We start from the raw sequence: 24,928 nt of genomic DNA, 5'->3' as shown, positions 1-24,928 counted from the left end.
TGTTTTTTGCTGTTTCCCTTTTTTATTTTTGTATGTGTCTGTCTTGCTGTCGTTCACCCCTCTCGAGGGATATTACCAGGGTAGATGGATAGATAGACAAGGGTACCCAGTAGTGTGTCCTTTCTTTATTAACAATGGGCTAAGTTTTGTCTCCTGCTGCATGCCACGTTAGTCTGAGGACACTTAGAAGTTGTGATGTTTGCTTTTACCACCTTACTTACGTTGATAGTTTAACAGAGTGATGGCTCATATTTAGAAAACCAACAAGTCAGAGCGCATGTGCAACAGTTAAGCATTCGTCCAAGTCCCGACTGCAACCAAACAAAAGGACACAAGTCACTTAAAGTCTTTGGAAATCGCGGTCTTTTGGTCAGGTGGTCTCGGGCAGCCTGTAGGAACCAGCAGACTGGAGGAGCTGTTGATCGCGGACCTTGCGCTGCAGGAAAGCCTCCAACTCTGTCACATCCATCTCGGTCACCGCAGGCCCCGTGACCACAAACATCCGCAGCATGGAGTGGATGCGTTCAAGCGTCATGGTCTCCAGGTTGGTCAGCATCGTCTGGACATATGCCCAAAACAGCTGCCGCACACACAGCAATCCAAGTCATACATTTGGCAACACATATCAATTACACTTTAAACAACAGCTGATATTTTTCAGATTTTATTGCCAGTGTTAGGACTAATGTGTTACAAACTAGTGCATTCCTGGAACGCAAATACGAGTACTGTAACACGTTACGAGTAAGATATAACAACTGTTACAGTATGGTGCGTTACTCTGCTACTTGCATCGAGATGCTTAGTCACAGTCACCTTATTGCTAACTGTCACTCCTTTGCACACAATGTAACAACACATCAATCGTCATCAGGAAGTTTATATACACATTTAAAGTACACCTGATTATAGTTACTCAAGCATGGAATATAAGGACACTGAATTATTCATCATACACTTTTCCAAAGCTAGATACCCGTATCCAAGCCGTATTTACATCTATAAAACAAAATACTGAAACCGGGGGTCAGTTTATATGTGTATTTTTGGTTGTGTGTCTCCAGTACCGAATGGTAGGCAGTGTGTTGGGAGTGGGGGCGTGGCTAGTACAGGAACAACAAACCAACTCAATCGATGGGAAGAACGTGAGCACGGAATTGACAGTGTGCTAAATGTTTTTTTTTTTTAATTGAAAAATTTTTGCAATACACCATGCCTGGAGAAAAAAAAAACATCTTTGCGGGAGGTAAAAATGAAGAAGTTCATCTTTGAGTGGTCTGAAGCCAAAATAGATATGGAGTGTCTCAACCAAGTTTTCATTTGCAAGCTCTTAGGATTGCATAAGCCAGCCAAAGGAATATGATGGCTTCATAAGTTTTCTTCCATTTCTTTTATTGTGTGGGTATTTTAAAGAAGTGTTAGGGGGTCAGGTCAATGCGAGTATCTATGGTAATTTGTAACTAAATACTTATAGAATCACGTGCAACTTTTTCTTTTGTTTTGAGGAAATTTCTTTTTAAATGGAGTAACTACTAACTGCAACTCATTACATTTTTTAGTAACATGCCCAGTACTACCCATAGCTTGTAATTGCATTCCCCACCAAGCTTTTACTGTTCCAAAATGCATTCCCCGCGTCACCTGCATCTTTTCCTCCTTCTGCTGCCTCTGCGTGGTGGTGTTGGAGTCGTGCTCGTCGTCACTGTCGACCATCATGACGGCGCCGTGCTCCATCTTGTCTTTGGAGGAGGAAGCGGTCTCCAGCACGGTGTAGAGTCCGCTGCTTTCCTCACGCAAGACGCCATGCTGCTGCCACAGCGCTAACTTCCTGAGCACTGCCTCTTTGGGCACGCTTAGCCTGACGCTCAGCTCCTCAAGGCTCCAACTACCTGCAGGGAAATAAATACAGAAATTGGCAAGCAAAATACTGTCTAAAAAGTATAATGCGTTAAAAAAAAAGGACATTGGGGAATTACCAAACATTTTTAGCTAAAGTAGTTCCTAGTGTGTATGCTCATGTATTGAGTAAACTTGTGAATAAGTACAAACAATGTTTCAGTTTTTTGAAGGCATACAACAAAGTAAATCTTTTGCCGGACTACTTCAACGAGACATTGTCTATTATTTACGGTCTCCGAGTGGTTTAAAAAAAATAAATCAATTCATAAATCACCCTTTCAAACAATTGATTTTGAATCATAAATGCATTTACTCTCATATGAACATGCAATAATCATAGGTTGAGATATTTACATTTTAAGCAAATGCAGCCGCAATAACCAATTTCCATATTCAGCATTAAATTTTGTTTCAAATATACTGAATTTTAATCGTCGTTTATAAATTACCTAATCCTTGGTTAATTTTTCTGGCATTTGTTTGTTCAACTGCTTTACAGAGACATTGTGTATTACTTAGCACCTCTTATTAGTAAAAAAAATAACTTCATTCATAAAAAAAAAGAGAAAATTAAAAAAATATATTTTTGAATAATAAGCAAATATACACAAATTATCATATACATGTGCATTTTTAAAAATACCCTTAGGTATCAAATATTTGTATATGTTTTACATAATATGAGGTTGACCTTGAGGGAGCTGACATGATTGTCCGCCATCTTGCTGCTACAAGTACCCCCCAAAAACCCTGTAAAAAGCTGGGCAAAAGAATGAGAAGGAAAACGTTGCAGTTCGGTCACTGAGTCCCTGTAGTTTGTATTTTACCGTGTGCCCTAGTAGCATTCGTTTTCGGTTGCACTACTCGATACAACGACATCTATTGGCCATATTACACAGTGTCCCATCACACTTACACCATCATGCGATACTATTGCAGGGTTCCTACAGCTTAAGGCAAATTAAATTAAAGACTTAAGATTTTTTTAAATGCCTTTTGAAATTAAAATTTAGGAGCAAGTTGACAAAAAATCCCACAATTGAAAAAAAAACCCAAAACCATATATCGTGCCTTGACACAGCTTTAAGCCATGGCAAAACATTTGTCGTAAAGCCATTTCTCATTAAAGTGACATTTTCAGGACATGGTGAAAAGTAAACGTGTCTGTTTGAAGTTGCTCTGTTTTGTGGTTAGATCGAAGACGTGCATCCGTCCTGAAATGGCTGATGTTCCCACGAAAATACATCAGTGAATTATTAAAAATGACCATTGATAAATGTACTAAATCCTTTTAGTTCAAACAAATATAATCTTAACAATGTCTTCAAATTTTCAAGACTTGCAAACATTGATTTAAGACATTTTAATGCCAATTAAGGCCTTATTTTTAGAAGAATGAATCCAATGCCTTTGAAATCATTTCTAGGATCTGCGGGAACCCTGTGTTGGCATCATGTTCTTTTGGTCAAATGCTGTAGAATTTTGACGCCAGATGTAACAGAGCCTTCAATCTTCCAAAATACCAATCTTTTTTCCCCAAACTCCAGACCCACAGCTTGTTTCTTAGACAGGAATAAAGCAGCTAAATTTGAGGAAATGAGAGGGAAATAAAATTCAGACTTTTGTCCTGGAAGAGCAGGATGATGGCGGCGTGCAGCGGAGACACACTGATGTTGCTGATGGTTCGGTCCTCCAGCTCCACATCCAGCGTGACCGAGCCCAAGTGCGGCTTCCAGCTCAGAGTGCGCATGGCCTGATGCCAACATGGAATAAAATAAGCAGAGAAGACAGAAATGCCGACAAATGCATTAAACCCAAATAGCGAATCACTCATTTGAACTTGAAAATGAAGAAATACGAATGAATTGAGGAACTTTTGGAGGGCTGTTTTTCTAATTATTATATTTCAGTTAAAGTATGCAATTCTGGAAAAGCTAATGAAAACGATAGATGTTTTTAACATCGAATTTGCTTTAATTCAAATGTAAAATGATATTAAACCTTTTAAAGGATTCCTCGCACCTGTTGCCCTCCAGTCGGCGCTACAAGTCCCTTAAAACGACGACTAACAAGCTCAGAGTGGCCATCACCACCCTAAACAAGACTGAAGAATTTATTTCTGGCCAGATGTATTGAAAAATGGGCGTTGTAGAACAATAAGGTGATTCATATCTTATTTTTCCACTCATTTGACAATTCTGTTGCTGCCAAATGTAATTGCACTACTTTTCATTGCGCTATTATTACAATGTACTCACAAGTTAGGCCAGACTCCAAACACTACCTTGAAAATATGTTTGCCTATTTATCCTGACATTCTTTCATCTCATTCTTCTCTTTCAAGTCTTTATTATGTGTTATTCCAGAACCACCATGTCGAATCTTTTTGCAAGCATGTTCTATTTTATTCTAAAATAGCTTATTAAAGCAAAAAGCCCCATAGATTTGAGTTCACTAACCTGCAAAGGGACATTTTCATTTGCATGTTTGTAGAAAAATAGAGTTATCTATCAAATATTGCATCGATGCATGCTAATGGGCAACCCGTTCCTCCGCCTGCACCTTGAGCTTCTCGTATCGTCGCGTGTAGGCGTCGATTGCCTCCTGCACGAGGGAGGGCAGCTCCATCTTTTCCTCCTTCAGCTGCGGCCAAAATTCTGACGACAGGATAATGGCCGACAGCCACGGGGACGGCCGGGCCTCCTCCCCTTCTTCCTTGTCCTCCTCTTCGCAAATGTTGCTGTTGATCCGACGGGAGTCGGCCATGTCCTGTGCCAAATACAGCAGCAATTTAGCTGATCTCCACCGAACGACCCAAATTATCGTCTGCCTACCTTGAGCATGACCTCACAGTAGTGCATGTGCGACTCTCCAAAGCGAAGTTTCAGCAGCTCCACATTTCTGATTTCCCTGCAAACACAACAGTTATGTTACCGGGCTTGACACGAGCCCCCTGTGCAGGGTTTGTACACTTTTTTCATGGCCAAATTCAAGTACATTTTAAGGATTATCAAAGCCAATACCATTAAAATATGAAATCTGGTGTTTATTGTGCATTTTGCAGATCCTCAAATATATTTGCAGTTTACATATACAAATTTTAATCGTGCGTGTGCATTTATCAATACATACAGTACCGTGAAAAGTATTTGTCCCATTTCTGATTTTTTTTTTTGTGGGGGCATGTTTATCACGCACAAAGATTTCAGATCATCAAAACAATTATAATATCACACAGAGACAACCTAAATTCAATTTTGAAATTATGATTCAATTTGTTAAGGCACAAAAAAAAAAACAAAAAAAAAAAACCATGTAGCTCTGTGTGAAAAAGTAATTCCCCCTGAAACTAATAGCGAGTTGTGCCACCTTTGGCAGCTATAACATAATTCAAGCGTTTACAATTATTAGTAATGAGTGTATCGCAACGCTGTGTAGAAGTTTTGGCCCAAACTTTTCAAAACTGTTTAAAATCTGCCATGAACTGTCCGTTTAAGGTCCCACCACAGCATCTACATTGGATTGAAATCAAAACTCTGAATTGGGCACTCTAAAGCCTTCATTTTGTTTTGCATCCATGTCCTGTTGCATGATCCAAGAGCGCTCAAGTTTGAGGGCACAAACTAATGGCCGGACGTTCTCCTTCAGGACTTTTGGTAAAGAAGATAATTCATTAAATCGTCAACCACAGCAGGTTATCCTGATCTCGAATGGTTCTCCAAATCTTCTTTTGTCACAGCAGTGTTTTTTGCTTGGGAACTCTCCCAAGGATGCCATTTTTGGCCAGTGTCTTTCGTATAGTGAACACTGCCCCTAACTGGGCTGCTTTGCTGCCTCAGGACAAAAACAACTTCCTGTGGGTGACGGAATAAGAAAGGTTATGAAAATAATTACAGTGCTACCAAATACTACAAGTTTTCCGTAGTTCATGGCAAATTACGCGTTTTCTATGTAAACTTCGAAAATGAAATAAAAATAAAAATCAAGCATTGCTTCAAAAAAAAGTTGTCTCTTTTAGATCAGACTTGTTGAGAAACATGGCAACAATCTCAAGCATTTACAAGCACATTACCCCAAATTCGGCGACTTATCAATCCCTCAAAACACAACATTCAAATTTAAAATATTTTAAGGATCTCAAGGACCAATAGGAACCCTGCCTGTGGGTGTCACAAGGGCGTAGCAAAAGCATATACCTGGCAGTGTTGAAATTGAGCTGGTAGAGCAATCTGTCGGCCAGCACGGTGCGGTACTCGTCGATGAAAATTTCCTTGCTGCCGTAGATGCTCACAAGAAGGCTGATGATGTCCGATGACCTTCGTTTGGGGCCTGACTTGTCTAATATACCCCCCAGAAAAGAAAAGGATTACCGACTGACATGGCTAGAATTAGCTACTAGCATCACTGATGTAGTGACTAGCTGTTACGAGCGACTCCCTTGGGGGCACTCCCATATCTACACTAAAAGTACACAATTGTAAGACGATAAAATTGGATACTTTGAGACACATACATACTGTATAAATATACATAACGCCTTTGCTAACATAAGAATTTGATTGCTATTTCATTAAACATTTTTTCCTCAAACATATGAAGCAAATTGTCCCGTGACTATTTCATAAATAAAAAGAAGAGAAAATTCTTCAAAAGTGAAATGCATTGATGGACTAGCACCATTGCTACCATTAACATGCGCTTAATACTTAATTAAACACTGTTTTTATCAATCATATGGAACAAACTGTACTGGAAACGATTTCAGATTCACAATATAGAAAACATGTCTTCAAAAGTGAACTGCATTAATTAATTAATTAATACCTTTGCTAGCAATAACGTGTGGCTAATATTCAATACAATATTTTTCCTCAAACATTCATCCATTATCCGCACAGCTTATTCTCATTAGGGTTGCGGGGGTGCTGGAGCTCATTCCAGCCGTCTTCGGGCAGTGGGCAGGGGACACCCTGAACTGGTTGCCAGCCAATCGCAGGGGACACAGGGACAGACAACTCAATCGCTCATTCACACTTAGGGACAATTTGGACAAGCCAATTAACCGCACATTCATGTTTTTGGAATGTGGAAGGAAACCGGAGTGCCCAGAGGAAACGCATGCAAGCACGGGGAGAACATGCAAACTTTGCATGAAGAGGTCAGCAACTGGAATTTAACCCTGAAGCGCTAACCACTCAGCAGCTGTGCCTCTTTCCAAACATAATAAATTCTTCCCCAATCAAACAAGTTGAAACATTTTGGGGAAAGGTTATTTGCACCAATGAAAAAGCACTAGCATGTGGTTATTATTTTAAAAAGTTCACTGAGCTTTTAAAAACTGCAATTAAAAAAAAAGAAAAAGAAAAAAGAAAATTTGGTTATGTTGTTAAGCTCATGCCCCAAAATAATTTAGTGCAAGAATGGTATCTTCGTCTTTGGTTTGCTTCTTTTCATTGTTTAAAGCCATTTCAGTATTTTCACCATTTATTTTTGTTTTGATGTATTTTTTAAGTGAATAATAAGTAAGTGTCTCAAATCTTATTATAATATTTTTTAAAAAAAAGGTAAGTTTGTTTAGTTTTGTATTATTTTAAAAACTATTTATTTATTTAAAATGGTTTTATATATATATATATATATATATATATATATATATATATATATTAACCCCCCCCAAAACAAAATTACCAATGTTTTTTAGGTTGTCATAAACAAACAACACAATTCTGAAAACGTAAAAACAAATGCATACGATTTAATACATAATATAATTAGATGTGAACCCCAAAATCCCATTACATTCTATTAATTTCTGAGCCATAGTTTGATACTATCACTGACCAGCGAGGGCATCAGTGGGGTCAGGGGTCCACCCCTCCGGGTCGCCACCCTCCTCGTCACTGTCTTGCATCTCCAAAGTAACGGGGTCGCCTCGGCAGAGCTCTGACGCCAGATCGGTGCAACCTGTCACCGCATCGCCCGTCAGGCCGTCCACGATTTGGCGCACAGTGTCCTCCCGTGTCCTGAAAGTCAAAAGAGGCGCAAATTGGTTTCCAGGTTTAGCTAAAGTTGTTGGTGAACGCAACAAACACACCTGAGATACTTTCTGATTGGCTGACAGGCGACCTGAAGGACCACCATGGATGGGTCCAGTTCTCGGAGAGTCTTGATAGCCGAGATGTAAACTGTGAGAATGTCCGACGTGTGGACACCTGATGAGATGATGAATGAAATAACTATTTACTCTCCTGTTAAGACTGACCGCTAGAGGCAGGGGTGTCCAAACCTTTTCTTATGAAGGCCACATAATAAAAAAATAGGAATAAAAAGACCTCTTTGATTTTTTCTTTTTTTACTGGGGTGCATTGATATGTCGTTCTCAACGTAATGGCTCTATGGGCTCCCTTTGAAGAAAAGTGGACAAAATTGGACTGATTTTATTGCTATTGATGGCTCCAAAGTAGAGTTGTTGTCTGGTGCTAAAAGCAAAAGCCAAAACAGCCACTCAAACTTGACGCATTGTCTTTCATGGGTGAGGTATGGTGCTTCTGAACATCAATCTTCAGTCGAAACTGCTGATCGTCTTCTTTGAGTTTCACACATTTTAAATCACAGGTGTCAAACAGGCGGCCCGCGGCCAGATCAGGCCCGCTAAGAGATTGAATCCGGCCCGCGAGACAACACTCAGAGAAGTGCAAGAGAAAAACAAGCTGCAGGTTGAAATATGTCAACTTGATGTTGCCAAAGAAAGGTGCCTCAAACAAAGACACTGTACAGTGGAACCTCAGTTTTCGAACGCCTCTCAGTTCGAACAAATCGAAGTCTGACCAAAAATTTCCAGAAATACTTGCTTCGCTGTTCGGTCAAAAAATCGGAGTTCGAACGCCGGTAATGTGTGAGTGCGTACGCTAGGGTGCGATGCTGAGCGGCGTACGGGTGCTCTTTTCGTGACCAACTGTTATCGCTTGCGGACGTGCTTCGTTTTGCTTTCGCTTTTAATATAGGTGTACCAAGTGTTTTAGACCCTAATTTTGCCTCCGAAGAAAGTCAGTGCAAGCAGCAAAGTTGCTACGGGTGAAAAAGGAAAAGTAGTGCGTACAACTATTGCATTTAAGAAAGAAATGATAGCAAAATATGAAGGAGGTGTACGAGTGTCTGATCCTCTCCCCACCGTCCACCTGCGCCTTTTGCTGACCACCACAAAGGTAAGAAATCCTATTCATAATTATTTTCTTTATCCTTTTTTTTATTTATACACGTTCATGTTAGCGTAATCTTTCGTACGGAAGATTACGACAACGCGAACGTACGATTAGCCTGGGTTAGCATTATGTTTACGTTGAACATTCATGGTAAACATTCAGGGTGTTGGAACGGAGCCCAACTTTCAGGGTGTTGGAACGGAGCCCCCTTTCCAATGAACCGCTCACCACTTGTTGTGGAGACCCGGGTGCTAAATGACTTGTAAACGACCTGATTTTTTTTATTTTCACACGTTCATGTTAGCGTAATCTTTCGTACGGAAGATTACGATAACGCGGACGTACGATTAGCCTGGGCTAGCTTTATGTTTGTTTTATGTCTGCTGACCACCACAAAGGTAAGAAATCCTATTCATAATTATTTTCTTTATCCTTTTTTTTATTTATACACGTTCATGTTAGCGTAATCTTTCGTACGGAAGATTACGATAACGCGGACGTACGATTAGCCTGGGCTAGCTTTATGTTTACGCTAAACATTCAAGGTAAACATTCAGGGTGTTGGAACAGATTAAAACGATTTACATTATTTTTATAGGGAAAAATGATTTCAGTGATCGAACAAATCGGTTCTCGAACAGGGTTCTGGAACGGATTATGGTCGAGAACCGAGGTTCCACTGTACTTGTATTTCTTTTCTCTCTCACTCTTTCTATTTTCCACCCCTTTTCTCCCACTCTCTGTCTCTTTCACTCTGTGTCTCTCTTTTTCTCTTCCCTCTGTTGCTCTTTGTCTCTTTCTCTCTCTGTGTCTTTTTAACTTCTTTTGCTCTAACTTCCTTGTTTCCTTTTCTCTTTCTCTCTTCCTACCCTTCGTGCTTTCTTTTCTCTTCTCTCTCCTTCTGTCTTTCTATTTGTCTGGATTTCTTTCTTCCGCTCCCTTTCTTTCCCCCTCTCTCACGACTTCTCTCTTTATCTCTTTTGTTTCTCACGCTCTCTCCCTCTTTCTTTGTCCCGCCCTCTCTCCTTTTCCCTCCCTCTTTCTCTTATTTCTTTATCCCTCTTTTTCTTTCTCTTTAATCTAATAGTCCGGCCCCCGACACAATGTTTGTTCTATCGTGTGGCCCCCGAGTTAGAATGAGTTTGACACCCCCGTTTTAAATGATACGTTTTCACGTGTTTTTCAGGGGTTTTGTAGTGTTTCAGACTTAATTGGTGAAAAGTTAAATTTTTAAATGGTTAAAACTTCTTGCATTTTTGTTTATAGCACTGAGGAGTTACCATTTTTTATTTTGTTGTTTTGCATTTTTTCCACGGATTCAATGTTGTTCTTTGGCTGTAATTTTGTTGAGTGTATAAAAAACTAATATTGTTTTGTATTTCACAATTGATTTCTCTAGATCCGTAAATATTTTTGTATAAATTTTGTATCCCTTTCAGGGATCTTATGTTTCATTTTTAGCTTTTTTTATATGTCACAAATTTAAAATTAATTCTGTTATTTCATAGTTTGTTTGTTTCAATTCTTAGTATGAACTTTGGGCCCCAGACTGTAGTTTAGGCATGTCTGCTTTAAAGGAACAGTAAAGAACCAATTGAGTTCACAAGCCAATTAGAACTCACCTGGGTGAAGCAGACGATTCTCAAAAGTGGACTTGAGAGATGTGAGGAGCTGCTGCCGCTGGTTGGTTCTTTCCAAGCAAAACTTGAGATCTTCGATTGCAGCTTTGGACTCCGGGAATTCTAAATGAGATTATTAAAAAGCATTACTCCCATCTATCCATTATCTGCACCGCTTATACTAAGAAGGGTGGCGGGGGGGCTGAAACTCATCCCAGCTATCTTCTGGCAGTGAACTGGTTGCCAGCAAGTTGCACGACACACTGAGAAAGACAACTCACTCATTCACACCTAGGGACAATTTGGACCGGCCGATTAAGCTGAAATGTATGATTTGGAACGTGAGAGGTAACCGCAGTGCTCGGAGGAAACTTGTGCAACACGGAGAGAACATGCAAACTCCGAACAGGACGCATGGTAGCTGGATTTGAACCCATGACCTCATAACTGCCCGCTAACCACTAATCTGCCATGCATTTTTCCCAAACAGGCCCATTCTTTTTTAGCCTTGCTGGCATGATTACCTCTGATTATGCTGAACAGCTCCTCTATCCTCATGTTGACATAGATCCTGCAGAAAAACTGATGCATGTGACACCGCCACTGCTTCAATACTGAGCTGGCCAAAGCTGGAGAGCCCGAGACGCCAGGACTGGAGGGGCCGGTGCCGACCTCCTGGCTGGAGAACACTTGACCTAGCCAGCCAACCACCAACTCCAACCACTGCGGGATGCGATCAGGTTAATGCACTCATAGCGATCAAGTTCCACTGACAATGTATTCCTTAGTATGAGGATTGCCCTGATCTTCTCGGTTAAAATTCCAGCTTGTAAAACACTGTAGTGATAAGAAAGTATACAAAAATCTACCAAAGGACTCAAAAAATTTCATCCGCAAGTTGAAATCAACTTAAGAAAGGACTGATGGAAGCAGCAAGACGAGCGCACCTCTTGGAAGTCATCCAGAAAGGATCGGTCATACTCCCCACGGCAGTGCTGTTCCAGCCACTGCTCGATGAGACGGTGCAAGATGGAAGTGACGGCGTCACAGCTAACCCACTCCAGAAGCTCCACTCTGGACCTAGAAAACATGAGTGATAGAAAACAAGATTAAAATAACAACAAAAATATTGTTGATGTATTTTCTTTTTTTTTAAATTCAAAAAATCTATATTTGTACATAAAAAGCAGACAGCCAGACAGGTATAGACAAAGAGATAGAGACAGACAAGCAGGCAGTGTGGATTCGGAAAACATTTTATTTTGCTTCAGTGGCTCCGCCTCGGTTGCTAAGCCAATCAAAAGGCGAAGGGTGGGTAGAGAGGAGAGAAGTAGGAGCGACAGAGAGAGAGGCTCAGCTGTATTTGAGGTTTAATAATCAGCCCGTCGTATGAATAAAATTGACAATACCGATATCAGTCAAATTCTAAAATATGGTTGCCGATAAACAGTCGACCTCTGTTTTATGGCCAAATATTCTACCAGTGTAAATAAAGGATGGCCTTAAAATTTTCCTGCCAACCCTTAGAAAAAACCCATCGATTATGGAAAAGTGTCAGTTAATGCTACCTCTCCAGCCACAGAAATATAAAAGATGTAAATGTTTATACAATCCTATTTAACTTAGTTGCAAAAGACAATTTTTTTTTATCATTATTCAACTCTCGTCCTCCCAAATCCTCACAATTAAAATATGAAATTACGGGTTTGCATCGATTTTGAGCTTGATTTTTTGGGCCCAATCTAACCTCTGAAACAGCCAGACACAGACGACAGATAAAACAGCCAAGCCAAGAGAAGAGAAGACTTGGAGCTCAGGAGGTAGAGAGCTCGTCTTGGGATCAAGAGACCGCAGGTTCGAATCCCGGCTCCTCCTTGTTACATGTCGAAGTGTCATTGTGTAAGACACTGAACCCCTAATACCTCCAATGAGCAGGTTAGCGCCTAACATGGCTGCACGGCCGCTATTGGGAAATGTGAAGCGCACTTTGGGAAGTCTTGACTTGAAAAGCGCTATATAAATGCAGATCATTTCATTTCATTAAAAAAATACAGGTAAGTTCTTCTAAACTGGCACAGCTGAATTAAAAATGAAACATTATTTTACAATGTTCATATCCTTTAGTTATATTTTGTGTTCACACTCACAGGATCCGGCCGAGCTCCTGCAGATGTTCAAGAGCCTCCTGACACCAGCACTCAATTGCAGGGACTCCGCATCCGCCGCAAGCACACCCTTCCAGGTCTTCTGAATCTTGGTCCTCCACTTCCTTGTCCCCTTTCACGTGTCCCCTTCGTTTCATGTAAACAGAGAAAGTCCTGCTGTAGAAGTCCAGCACTCGCTCTTGCAGAAGCTGCGAGGGTGGGAAGAGGAGGAGGCCCCTGATGATGGTGAAGGCACGCTTCTGGAGCCCCCCAAGACCTTCTGGGGCTTCATCTTGACAAGTCCCCAAGCACTCCAGCCCCACTACAGAACAGAGGAGTGGATGACATACATTACAACAAATAGTGATAAATCACAGCAACAGAGGAGAATTTTGGATAACTTATCATTCCCTACTATTAAGTGTGCTCAACTTGCCTAAAAATGGCTGCAGTCGTTCAAGCAGTGTCCGGAAAGCAGTGAGGAGAACCAAAACACGACCCCTTTCATCAACTTCATTTTCCACCTGGTTGAGTCCACACCAGAACTCAGGAACCACCGAGGAGGACAAACGTATTTGCAGGGTCTCTAGAAGCCAACCAGCCAAAACCTGCGTAGCACCCTGACCACACAAAACCTTGAAACTTGTGGACAACTTTTGGTCCTCTAGTCCGCACCCTGGAGACATCTGAAACGTATAAGCCATTGCAGAGTTATTTCAAAATTTTACAAATCAAGATACAATCTGTCAAGGGGTCTGACGTGGAGCCAGCGTGGAGAGCTGAGGTGCCCACGGACCCGTTCTGAAAATATCTCACCAGTGCCGAGTCATTGTTATTTTCTAGTAAAACTATTTTTAAGTTGTTGACTGGGTCTATTTAACCCTACTTTCAATCATTAACCTGTTAATAACATGAAAATCAGTGATTTTAGAAATGCATACAAAACTGGATGACATTTACGTTAATTAGTAACAAAAAGTAGCTCTCAGCTTGAAAAAGGTTGAAGACCCCTGGTTTTAGTATTCTCTTTCTTTTCCCCCTTTCACCGATACTCCAAATTTGGTAGACGTGAAGAACTGCATTAGCACCTTATACGTAAGGAAAACTGCACCGGCTAACATTTGCAAAAGTAGCACAAAGATGTGAGCAAAGTGGATTTTTTTTTCTCAGGTAACAATACCGAATTACGAATATCTACATCCTTCTTTTACGCGGATCGAGCTTCCAACGTCGTCAATTGACAAAAGTATCGAGTATCGACAGCACAAAATGGAACCTATCGAATCTTTTGTAAATTTGAATCTGAAGACTAATAGATTTATGGGGAAAATGCACGCTTTGCAACCAAAGCCTCACCAATACTGTTGTGACAGTTTCCCAAGCTTCAGAGACACCGAGCTGAGCTTCACATCCGGAAAATTCAGCGGATTCCATCACTACTTCACACATTTTACACTAAACGGAAAAGCCACCGCTGCGGGAGCCAGCCTGGTAAAATTGTTCTAACAATCGCAATATTTATCTTTTTTAATTGCACCCGCCATCGCTTAGTTCGAAGAGTATTATTTTTTTCCGCTTCTTCTTCTTCTTCTTTTTCTTCTTCTTAGCGTTTAACGGTGGTTGGCATTCAACTCTTTGGGACATTACCGCCTCCCATTACCACATCCTCGTCACTGCTGCTTCTTCTTTGTCTACGTTTCTATCTTTGATCTCCAACCTTTTTCAAGCTGAGAGCTATTTTTGTTGATGGTCCCCGATTGAACGATGATGACTATCGGACATAATTGCACTTTAACATTTACTGATTTAATATGTAACTTAATATGTAATTCTATAAGAACAATTACCTCACTGTTCCATACCTGTCAACCTCCACGGCTCCATGCCCTTCACAAAATGTTGTATTTTCCCTGACAAAATACAAAAAAATCTTGCATCATATTTTTTCCCAAACGTGTTTATTCATGTAGTTTAACATGTTATATTGTACATGTTTTTCTTTATATCATAATATTGTTAATTAACATTTTGTTGTGATATACTGAATTGCTCGACCTGAATGAGGTTTATTATAAAAAAGGTTAAAAAATTAAATAGCTTGGACGTTCACCGTAGAAGGAAAAATACATGCAAATATAATTAAGTAGGATAATACATTTTCTTATTCAAATTATTAATTCATTTTCTGCATTAAATTATTGTTGGTTATATACTGATTAAAGGGATAACCACAAACTTGTCTTTTTTCATTTTCTCCTTTTATACTTCATTTTTTTAACTTCTTTATACAACAGTAATGATGCGTAATATAATGCATCAAAGCAAGTGAGCCGTTTGAGAGTCGGCTCTCTTTAATGAGTTGAGCCTAATAAGCTGGTTCTCTAAAAAGAGACAGACTTCCTTCCACTACACAACTCGAACTCGTTTGACTTGATTGATTTGCCGTTTCGGGATAGTCGGTGTGTACCGGATGGCACCCATAATTGACAAATTTGCATTTTTCCTTACAGATTTTCTTGTACTTAAAATGCATAATAAATGTACTTTGTACGGCAAAAACGTACAGGTTGACAGGTATATATTTTTGTTCATGTTCCCCGATTGAACGATGATGACTATCGGACACAATTGCACTTTAACATTTACTGATTTAATATGTAACTTACTATGTAATTCTATAATAACAATGTTCTCACTATTCGCAATGAGGAGGTAGAGGGGGTGAGAAGTTTTGGATTCCCTAAGGTAACAGTGGTGGGACCATACTGTTTCAGCAGTGGGAAAAGCACAGCAGTTGCTCTACTTCCCAGAATATCTGAGGAACAGTCACATTTCCAGAGCTCTAATGGCAAACTTCTACAACGGTGCCATCAGCAATGTACTGATGTACGGTTGCTTAGTGTGGTTTTCCAGCTGCACTAAGGCTTGACCAGCGGGTGCTCCAGCAGGGGGTGAAAGCAGCCAGGAAAATTATGGGATTAACTCTTCCCGAGATCAGCATCACCTCGCTGTCTGAGAAGAGTCCACAACATCCTGTGGAACCGGCACCATCCTGCTCACCACCTCTTCCACCTACTTACCAAAGGGAGAAGATACCAGTCAGTACAGGCCAAGTCAACTCAATCACAAGGAGTCTCAAAGGGCTGCACAGACGATTGCAAATTACAGACGATCATTACAAGGCAAAATTCAAAAACCTCAGCATTAGGAAAATTAAGAAACCTTAAAAAGGGACTGCACATGAGGTAAACCTCGTTTCAGGATGACCAGGCTGCAATAGATGTTGCATTAACAAACAACTATACTTGAAATAAAGAAAGTATGATATAAAATAAAACAAATAAAATAAAAAGTATGACCACGTATGCAATGGATGTAGCATTAACAAACAATGCACATACATCGTCAACATGAATATAGGTCATTCATAAGTTATATAATATACGTGTGTTTTAAGCCTATATTTAAACAGTTCCACTGAGGTTGCAGGTCAAATCTCAGAGGGCAGAGCATTCCACAGCACCGGGGCCTGAATGGAAAATGCTCTTGAACCTGCTGATTTCTTCTTGGCTCTTGGGATCACTAGTAGACCCGCATTTTCAGAGCAAAGGCTCGGGACAGGAACATAGGGGGAAATTAAATATGAAAGACATGATGGAATAAGTCCATGCATGATTTTGTATAATACCAACAGAACCTTAAAATCACATCTTAAGCTGACAGGAAGCCAATGCAGGTTAGCTAAAATGGTAAATGGTCTGCATTTATATAGCGCTTTTCAAGTCAATGAAGACCCCCAAAGCGCTTTACAATGTGCTTCACACTTACCCATTCACACACACACTCACATCGGGGCAAACTTTCGTGTATTAGTTAAAAGCCTCGCTGTGGCATTTTGTACTGGCTGCAGGATCTTGATTTTGGACTTTAGGAGACCGGAACATCTACAGGTAGATTGGACAACAGTATATCTGCAGGCTGTAAGGGTACTAAACTCTTGTTTATATTTATATTAGATATTTATTCTGTGGATATTTGCATTTCCTTTTAAAATGAATGGATGACTGGATGCTCCAAACAAACTTTTTTGTTGTTTGACAACAACAATAAATATTCTGAATCTGAATGAGTTTTTCTTTGCCCTCGTGTAGGTTTTGTGTAATCATAGTCTGTATTTTGCAATAATCTGTGGTCTGTGCAGCCCTTCGAGACTCCTTGTGATTAGGGGCTATACAAATAAACATGAATTGACCAGACCATAGGGTTATGACCATGGAAAGTCAGGTTATATAGACTCTGAAAGAAAAAATTATCCTCGAAGATGACAATGACCCAGGACTTCTAGCGATTTTCAGAAAAGGTCTGTGGGCCCCTCAGCTGTCCTTAGGGGGCACCCTGGTCCTGCGGGCAGCACGTTGGAGACCCCTGATTTAGACTTTGTGACGATACTGACGGCTTCCCCCAACAGGTAAAAAAACGACACTGCACCACGTACATCGACTAGTGTCATAATTTTTCACAGAACCTTCTTCAAATCAAATCAACCATTCAAGACCCCCATGGGGAAAAACACAATTGAATATTTTAATACTGAACTGCAAAACATGAACATGTTCGGTGGAGACATGGTGGGGGCGCTCCTGGCCCAACAACTTCACGCGTCCGTCGTTTAGCACACATAGAAGAAGTCATTATTGTCGCCTTGAGGCAAGCAATCATGGCTGCGACAGAGAGCGAGTAAGTTTTTGCAAACTTCTTTCGAGAAGAAAAAAATCAAGCTTTATGCTGTTCTCCTGTGATCTGGTGGTCAAATTGTGAGATCTGCATTCGCTTGTTTTTCGCTGCCAAGTGAGTGTTTGCAATCGTGAGTCACTCAACCCAGCTAACGCTAGCTGATTTTGACAGCAGCCCAATCTTGTCATTTAAACGTTAAAGGTGGGGTGCGTCGTTTGAGGTGTCCTTTAAAAATTGGAAATTTAAGTTAAATATTTTCTCTATTGAGTATGTGTTAACAAAACCCAACTGAGTTCAAAGAACCCTTGTGCTTTATTTTACACTGCACCTATCTGCTTTTATCTTACATTTATCTTAAATTTATTATAGCTTTTTGTGGCAGGACACATTAGGTTCGAGGAATTTGGGGAGTGCTGGAGAGTGACGTCATGCTTTTTTCTAAACTTTTTCCTTGCCCTCATGTATGTTTTAGATCAGGGGGTGGTGTAATAATAGTCTGGTTTGCAACCATCTGTGGTCTGTGCAGCCCTTTGAGACTCCTTGAGATTACGGGCTATAAAAATAAACATGACTTGACTTCTCTATTTGTCAGTGTAAATGATAAAAATGGTGTAAGCAAGAGAGGGCCTGCTTCTAGTAGTGTCCAAATGCCAACCCTAACCCCTAAAACATGGAAAAAAAGAATAGTTTATTCAAGCCCTTCTAAGAAATGCACGCACTTGCACATGCATCTTGAAAGAGTTGACTGTGGCTGCAATGAAGACACAAAGCAGGCGATGGGCAGCAGAGAGTTACAGAGCTCCAAATTCCCGATTTCTGTTAGTTACACATCATTTTGGTGTGGTTTCCCTTTTTTCTTTCTGTTCCCTTGATCATCTTGTTGTTCCAATTGCTCAGGGTTTTGTGTGAGATTGAAGTGCTGCAGTCCATCTATCTGGATGACCTGCGCGTCACCAGGACGCAGGACAGGCAAGCATCTTCATCATTATCTTGAAGATCAAGATACATACTCCAAATATGTTGTTTTCTTGCCCTCAGGGGGTGGCAGGTGAGTCTGGTTTTATACCCGTCCACAGCTGAAGATTCTGGATCACAGTTTGTACGACTCTGTCTGAAGCTGACCCTCGATGATCAGGTGGCACCACTATCATATTTTATAATTTTCCCCTAGACAGATAATGTTAACTCACATTTTATGCACTTGATGCTTGTTTGCACAGTACCCCTGCTCATCCCCGGACATCTCCATACACAACCCGCGGGGCCTATCTGATGACCAGCTAAACAGGTAAACCTTTTTAATCTTGTATAACAATATCAGACCCTCTAAAAGGCTATTGTGTGGGTATTGAACAATAAACATAAATTGATCTGAAATACCAGTTTTGATAGTAAATGTCCTATTGGATTGAACTAAATCAAGGTGTTTAGACCACGGCTCCCCAACATGGTGCTCTCTGAACCACAAAACACTTTGAAACGTTTGCACAACTTTTGGTCTTGTAGTTCGCTAGTCCACACCCTGGAGACATCTTAAACGCATAAGCCATTGCGCAGGGTATTATCGTCATTTTACATATAAAGATATAGTCTGTGTCACCGCTCTCTAACGTGGTGCCCACAAGCACCAGGGCACTCCCTAAGAACAGGTGTGGTACTCATGAACCTGTTCTGAAAATAGCTCACTAGTGCTGGGTTCATTGTGATTTTCTAATAAAATCGTTTTCCAATAATTAACATGGTAATAACATAGTAATAACATGTTTAGGGTCTGAAACTCATGACAAAAAGTTACCGGACACCAGGGCAGACAACTCTGAAAAAGTTGTGAACTCCTCTTTCCACGATACTTTTAATGTACGTTAACGTTTTGTAGCGTCATAAGTTTTGAACCGAAATTCCGAAATTTCCAAACCGAAGAAAGATTTCAAAATCGGAATAAAGCAAACGTTTGATTTGAAAAATAAATAAATCAATAAATAAATAATGTTCTTTCTTGAAAAAGTTGTCGGCCACCCGGGCAGAGACGTTATGTAAGTTGTATGCTTGACGTAAAAGATGCACGCCCCAGGCGTCCGGGCAGACGTTATTTCAGACACTGCATGATAGCTTTCTATTTTTAGAAATGCATTTAAAACTTGGTGTCCTTTGCGCTAATCAGTCATAAAAAGTAGCTATCAGCTTGAAAAAGGTTGGATACCTCTTCTTTAGACTTTTCAAAGACATGTACTGAATAATATTTTAATTGAGAGGAATCCTTGTGAAGGAACGTTTACTAACATTATGTTAGAACGTTGGATGAAAAAAATACTTGCAATATACCTTAATGTGCTGAGGACGAACTGCATCTGACTATTAATTGAATAGCAGTGAAAATAAATGGTATGTTTTCTTGGAGAGCAGGGCTACAATACAATAGGTATCCATGCACGTGTAATCCGAAATCAAAAGGACTAACCTGACCATTTTGATCAGAGTACTCAGACCATAATGCGATATATGTGTGTGTTCACATTGCTTTACATAACCGGAATACTGCCAAAAGTCCAATATCAGTCTGTTTACGTTTTGTCTTGAGATAGTGATGATGAAGTTGTTTTTTGTTCTAGCCTTCAGCAGAGCCTTGAGCTTGAAGCCAAGTCATCCGTTGGCTCCCCCATCTTGTATCAACTCATCGAGGTCACTTCCGTCACCCCTTTACCTGAATCAGGAAGTTTTACTTTGACCTTAAAAAAAAATCTGTCTTTTTTTCCAGAAAGCCAAAGAAACCCTGACAGACAGCAATATCCCCTACGGGAATTGTGTCATCTGCTTGTATGGATTCAAGGTGGCTCCCAATTTATTTTCTTTTGATCTACTTGTCTTGGATGTTGACATCACTTTTTGCTCGACTGTCCAGGAAGGGGAGTTATTCAGCAAGACGCATTGTTATCACTACTTCCACTCTCACTGTCTGGGTCGATATGCAAGCCACTCAGAAGAGGAGATACAACGCCGCCTGCAGGAGATGGCCAACGACAAGACAGACACGCAACATCAGGTTGGTCATCAACACGGAAGTCAGAAGTTCGAATGGTTGGAATCTATCAGGACATTTTATCCATCTGTTAATTTGTTGCTTTTGTTTTGTAAATGTATTTAAAGCAGCCGTGTATGTTATTTAGCGCTTCTAGTAAGAAAAACTTCACTCTAATTAAAGGTGGGGTGTGTCGTTTGAGGTGTCCTTTAAAAGTCGGAAGTAGAATATTTTTATTTATTTATCAAGTATGTGCTTACTACGCCCAACTGAGTTCAAAGAGCTTTTAGATATATTTTAACCGCTCCTATCTGCTTTTATCTTTTGTTATAAAACCGGAAGGGGAGGAGTGATTTCATGCTATCGCCTGCGATTTTCTGTTCGTGTAGCATGAAAATGGTAAAGAAAGAAAACGACTGTTTCAAATACAATCCTAACCCAAACTCCCAAAAAGGTGAAAACAAATGGTTTTTTGGAGCACGTCTAAGAAACGCATGTCCTTGCACCCGCCACACAAGCAGATTGACAGAGGCTGAAATGATGCTTTAAGGCAGAAGATAGATGGTGTTAGCAAGTAGAAAAAAAAAAATCCGACAGAGCTTTAACGTCCATCTTTTTTTATAAACACTCGTAGGTCAAGAAAGTTGTATTTATTTCACATAACATGAGGCTTGGTCCCCTAATTATTCCCAATAGCAGGTGTTGCGACACATCGGTTGGGTTGAGGAAGGGGGCTGGGAATCCCTTCCTCTATCAATCGCCCAGAGTCAAGAAGGTGAGTGTGTTCTTGACTCTAGCCACCTCCCACTCGGTGGGTATGGCTCTGATATATACATACATACAACATGAGGCTCACTAAGCGGTAGCTGACATGATTGTTTGCCATCTTGCTGCTATGGTAACACAAAAAGCTTGTTAAAAAAAAGGTTTGGTCACTTTAAGTCTTCATAGTTTTAACTCTTTTTTTGTTGTTGTTGCATTACACAATACAGTTTTAATTGCAATATTATTAAAACTCCAAGCACTACCTTGTAAATACTTTTGCCTGTTATCCTTACATTCTTTCATGATATTTCTCTTTTATGTCTTTATCACGTGTTTACCCCCAGTGCCACGTCTAATAGCCAACGATGTTCACTACGTTGAGATCAATAGCAACAAAGACAATTCAATACAGAGACATATAGTGGCCAAATATTACATTGTCCATTTAATGGAGTGTCGCTGAACAATTTACATTTTTAACAATGAATTAAACAATGCGGTGATTGTAGATAAAAAAAATTAAAAATGTTAGGCTTGGGATTTTTGTTTCGAAATCCATTTTGGTGCCCTTTTTTACACATAGGCGTCATGCAGGCAATATTTCATACAGACACTAAAATACATTTTCATTTGGGAGACTTTTTATTCAATCAATGTGCAAAATTATCTTACTGCTCAGGAACTGAAAGTGGTTTGTCCCGTTTGCCGCGAGCCTCTGACCTACGACCTGGACCAGCTGATGGCTAGCCCTGCGCCACAGCTGCCAGAGGTGAGGATGAAAGTAAGCGCTGGGCTGTACAAAGATGTGAGGAATAAAGTGGGTGCTTGTGTTCATGCTTACCCAGCTTGACGGCGCTGCCATTCGCTCTGATTTCCGGGAGAAATGGCAAGAACTTCAGAAGGTTCTGGACAGACAACGCTGCAGAGGAGGTGTCATCGATCCTGAAGAGGAGTCGAATCGCTTCCTCATACACATCAATCAGGTGACACCCACACCCTCATATCAGAGTTACACTCAACAACAGTCTTTAAAGGTATTCCCAAATTCCTAAACATCTAAAATGAGAGAAAATAATACAGGGTTTTTCTGTATAAAATATATATATTTCATGGGTATATTCAAATTATTTTCCATGATGATGCATTTAAGACAGCGTGTCTTGTGAGAAGCCAGGTTAACCGGAAGCAGACAAAAAAAGCAACAACAGCTGTAGCGATAAATGCAAAGCAGGCTGGGAATAAACCAAGGGACATGGTAAAACTGGCAATAGCAATTTGGCTAACGAAACAGGAAAGTCCTGGGCATCCCCAACGCTAACGAGGAGATAGCCAGACAAAATTATACCAACAGCGACACACGCGGTGGAAAAACCAAACTATCATGCCACAATCGCCTACCTCCAAGCAGAAATGAGCTGTATGCAATCGCTGTTTGCTATAACCGCTGTCTCTTTCAAATGTCGCCACACAGGTTGTGTTAATGAGATTCGCCATTTTGAAAGTGTGTGGTTCCTTCAATGACGTCTCAGCCCTACAGCAAACATGCCGGATGGCGTCAACTTTGAAACTAAATTCCTCAACTCCCATGGCGCATGGAATATTTGGCAACATATTTGCATAATTGTGAGGAGGAACACTTAAACAGTCTGTGCCTACTTGAGGCAAAGAAAATCTGTTTGGGAATACAAACGGCACACTTTGAAGATTGATGAACATTGCGAATCTTGACAATTTCAGCAAATGTTGGTATTCTTCTGCAGGCTGCTCCTCCTCTCGATGTCAGCAGTGAAGTTTTGGATCGTTCCATCGCATGTGAGCTTCCTATCCCAGCGCAGCACTCTAATCCGGCACCGCAATGCACACGCACTTATGGGCAGGCTCACAAGCGCCGCGGCAGGGGCCCCAGGAGGGGGAGCGGGCCTCGAACGCATCACATCAGAGGGGCTCCCCCCATCTCAGAACACCTAAACTCGCTCCGTCTATCATCGGACCCTGCTGAGGAACCGCGAGGCGCTGCACGTGGGGACGTCCATGCAGCTCACTTGACATTTCGCCAAACCGGAAGCCATTCTTTTTCCCTCACTGACAAACAACCAGTTGGAGGGCGAACTCAACAGGCTCACAGGAGGGCTCCACAGCACTCTGCCCAAAGAGGGGGGGCTCAACACCACCACTGGATCGCTCGGGATCCAAGGGGGGTGACGCCCCGCCAGCAGAGGGTGGGGGGTTCGGAGGAGGAGCTCTGACACACCCAGACACACACAGTTTAGTGTGGAAATATAAATAAAAGGTATTGAATTAAAAAAAATAATGCTTAGCTTTCTACATCTGCAACATATTTGCTTGTTCTTACTTTTCCATTTTTGTCAGTAATACCTGCCCAAGATACACCACAGGAAGTGATGCGCCAACAACCCTGGTGGTCAAGGGATCCATGAACCATGATGAATGTGTAGTCTCGATTAGCCTTTAAAGCTGTGCTGTTTTAAGGTTGCAGGTCCAAATCATAGCTCTGAATGAATAAGTGTGTATGTTTGTTTACATGCCCAGCAGGCGAGTCTCTCAGGCTGCCTCTTGCCCAGTGTTACAGACTGCGTATACTGCTTTATCATATAGTTTTGGTTCTTTTGAAGACGTATACTTAGCTCATGAAACTAAAGGTGCAGCTGCCCAAGATTCATTCATAGGCTTAGTCAATTTGAATCTTTGCTTCCTTTTAGGGACGTCATCAGGCGATACGTCAGTTCCATAGGTACGCTGGTGATACACATCTGTACATTTCAATGTCTAATGATGACACAGGACTTATCGATTGTCTTTTAAATAGTAATATTGACATTTTGTATAAGAAATGTATCCAATTGAACCAGGGAAAAAGGTTGGGGTATCTTCCCTGAAAACTGTAACATTTAGTAAAACTGGAATATACTTTAACCCTCCTAAATTATTTTAAATGTAACTGAGATGTATCAATCAGTGGTTGTACAGTGAATAAATTATGAACATTGAAAAACTCTTTTTTTTTTTTTTCAGCCTTATGGAAGTAGGTCTTACCCATCTGGCCAGGTGGCTCCCCCTTTTGATGTGGGCTACCATTACGCTAAGTATGGATGATGGTTCTTCATGTCCCCTTAATTTGACCATGGCCTGTTTTGTTTTGTAGACTGTGTGACCGTTGTATGGACAAAAATGCTTTTTGAGAAATCGAAGTAGAGAGCAAAAGTTGACGAGTTGCATTTTATATACTACAAAAAGTCATTAAAAAAAACACTTGGATTGCGGTAAAAAATGATACCGGCCCACATTGGGTTGGAGAAAATATGAAAAATTAGAAAAGAAAGCCAGTAAAAGGGAAAAAAGAAAAGAAAAAAAATTAGAAAGGGGGAAAAGAAATAAAAAAATAAAAGGTAAAAATTCAAAAGAGACAAAGGAAAAACAAAACAAAAGAATACTTAAAATGACCAAAAAATAACTTGCAGTGGAACCGTTTCTTCACGACGTTCTGTTTTTCTGTTTTCAATTTTGTGGAAAAAAAATTATTATGTTAAA

At 40.5% G+C, this 24,928-nt stretch overlaps 2 protein-coding genes across 2 annotated transcripts; one reads left to right on the top strand and one right to left on the bottom strand.

Annotated features, from left to right (window-relative positions):
* Nucleotides 1–110: 110 nt before the first annotated feature.
* On the bottom strand, nt 111–14,537 carry anapc2 (anaphase promoting complex subunit 2). The gene is made up of 14 exons (XM_088341079.1): nt 14,221–14,537; nt 13,301–13,550; nt 12,868–13,186; nt 11,668–11,800; nt 11,245–11,443; nt 10,724–10,843; nt 7,994–8,111; nt 7,741–7,922; nt 6,096–6,237; nt 4,734–4,809; nt 4,462–4,668; nt 3,520–3,652; nt 1,642–1,889; nt 111–580 (listed from the first exon to the last, which is right to left on the bottom strand). The coding sequence occupies exons 1-14, from the start codon at nt 14,311–14,313 to the stop codon at nt 371–373; spliced, it is 2,430 nt and encodes an 809-aa protein (XP_088197205.1). The 5' UTR covers nt 14,314–14,537; the 3' UTR covers nt 111–370.
* Nucleotides 14,538–17,392: 2,855 nt separating this feature from the next.
* On the top strand, nt 17,393–24,392 carry rnf25 (ring finger protein 25). The gene is made up of 10 exons (XM_088341057.1): nt 17,393–17,601; nt 18,496–18,567; nt 18,637–18,733; nt 18,819–18,886; nt 20,208–20,277; nt 20,354–20,425; nt 20,498–20,638; nt 22,059–22,148; nt 22,225–22,362; nt 23,140–24,392. Exons 1-10 carry the CDS (start codon nt 17,582–17,584, stop codon nt 23,623–23,625), a joined length of 1,254 nt encoding a protein of 417 aa, XP_088197183.1. The 5' UTR covers nt 17,393–17,581; the 3' UTR covers nt 23,626–24,392.
* Nucleotides 24,393–24,928: the final 536 nt, after the last annotated feature.

This window comes from Urocampus carinirostris, chromosome 1 (genome assembly GCF_059441175.1).
Source record: "Urocampus carinirostris isolate Australia breed hairy pipefish chromosome 1, RoL_Ucar_1.0, whole genome shotgun sequence".
NCBI classification, from domain to species: domain Eukaryota; kingdom Metazoa; phylum Chordata; class Actinopteri; order Syngnathiformes; family Syngnathidae; genus Urocampus; species Urocampus carinirostris.
The sequence above is the reverse complement of the archived record's forward strand: the minus strand, read 5'-3'. Positions and strand labels throughout refer to the sequence as shown.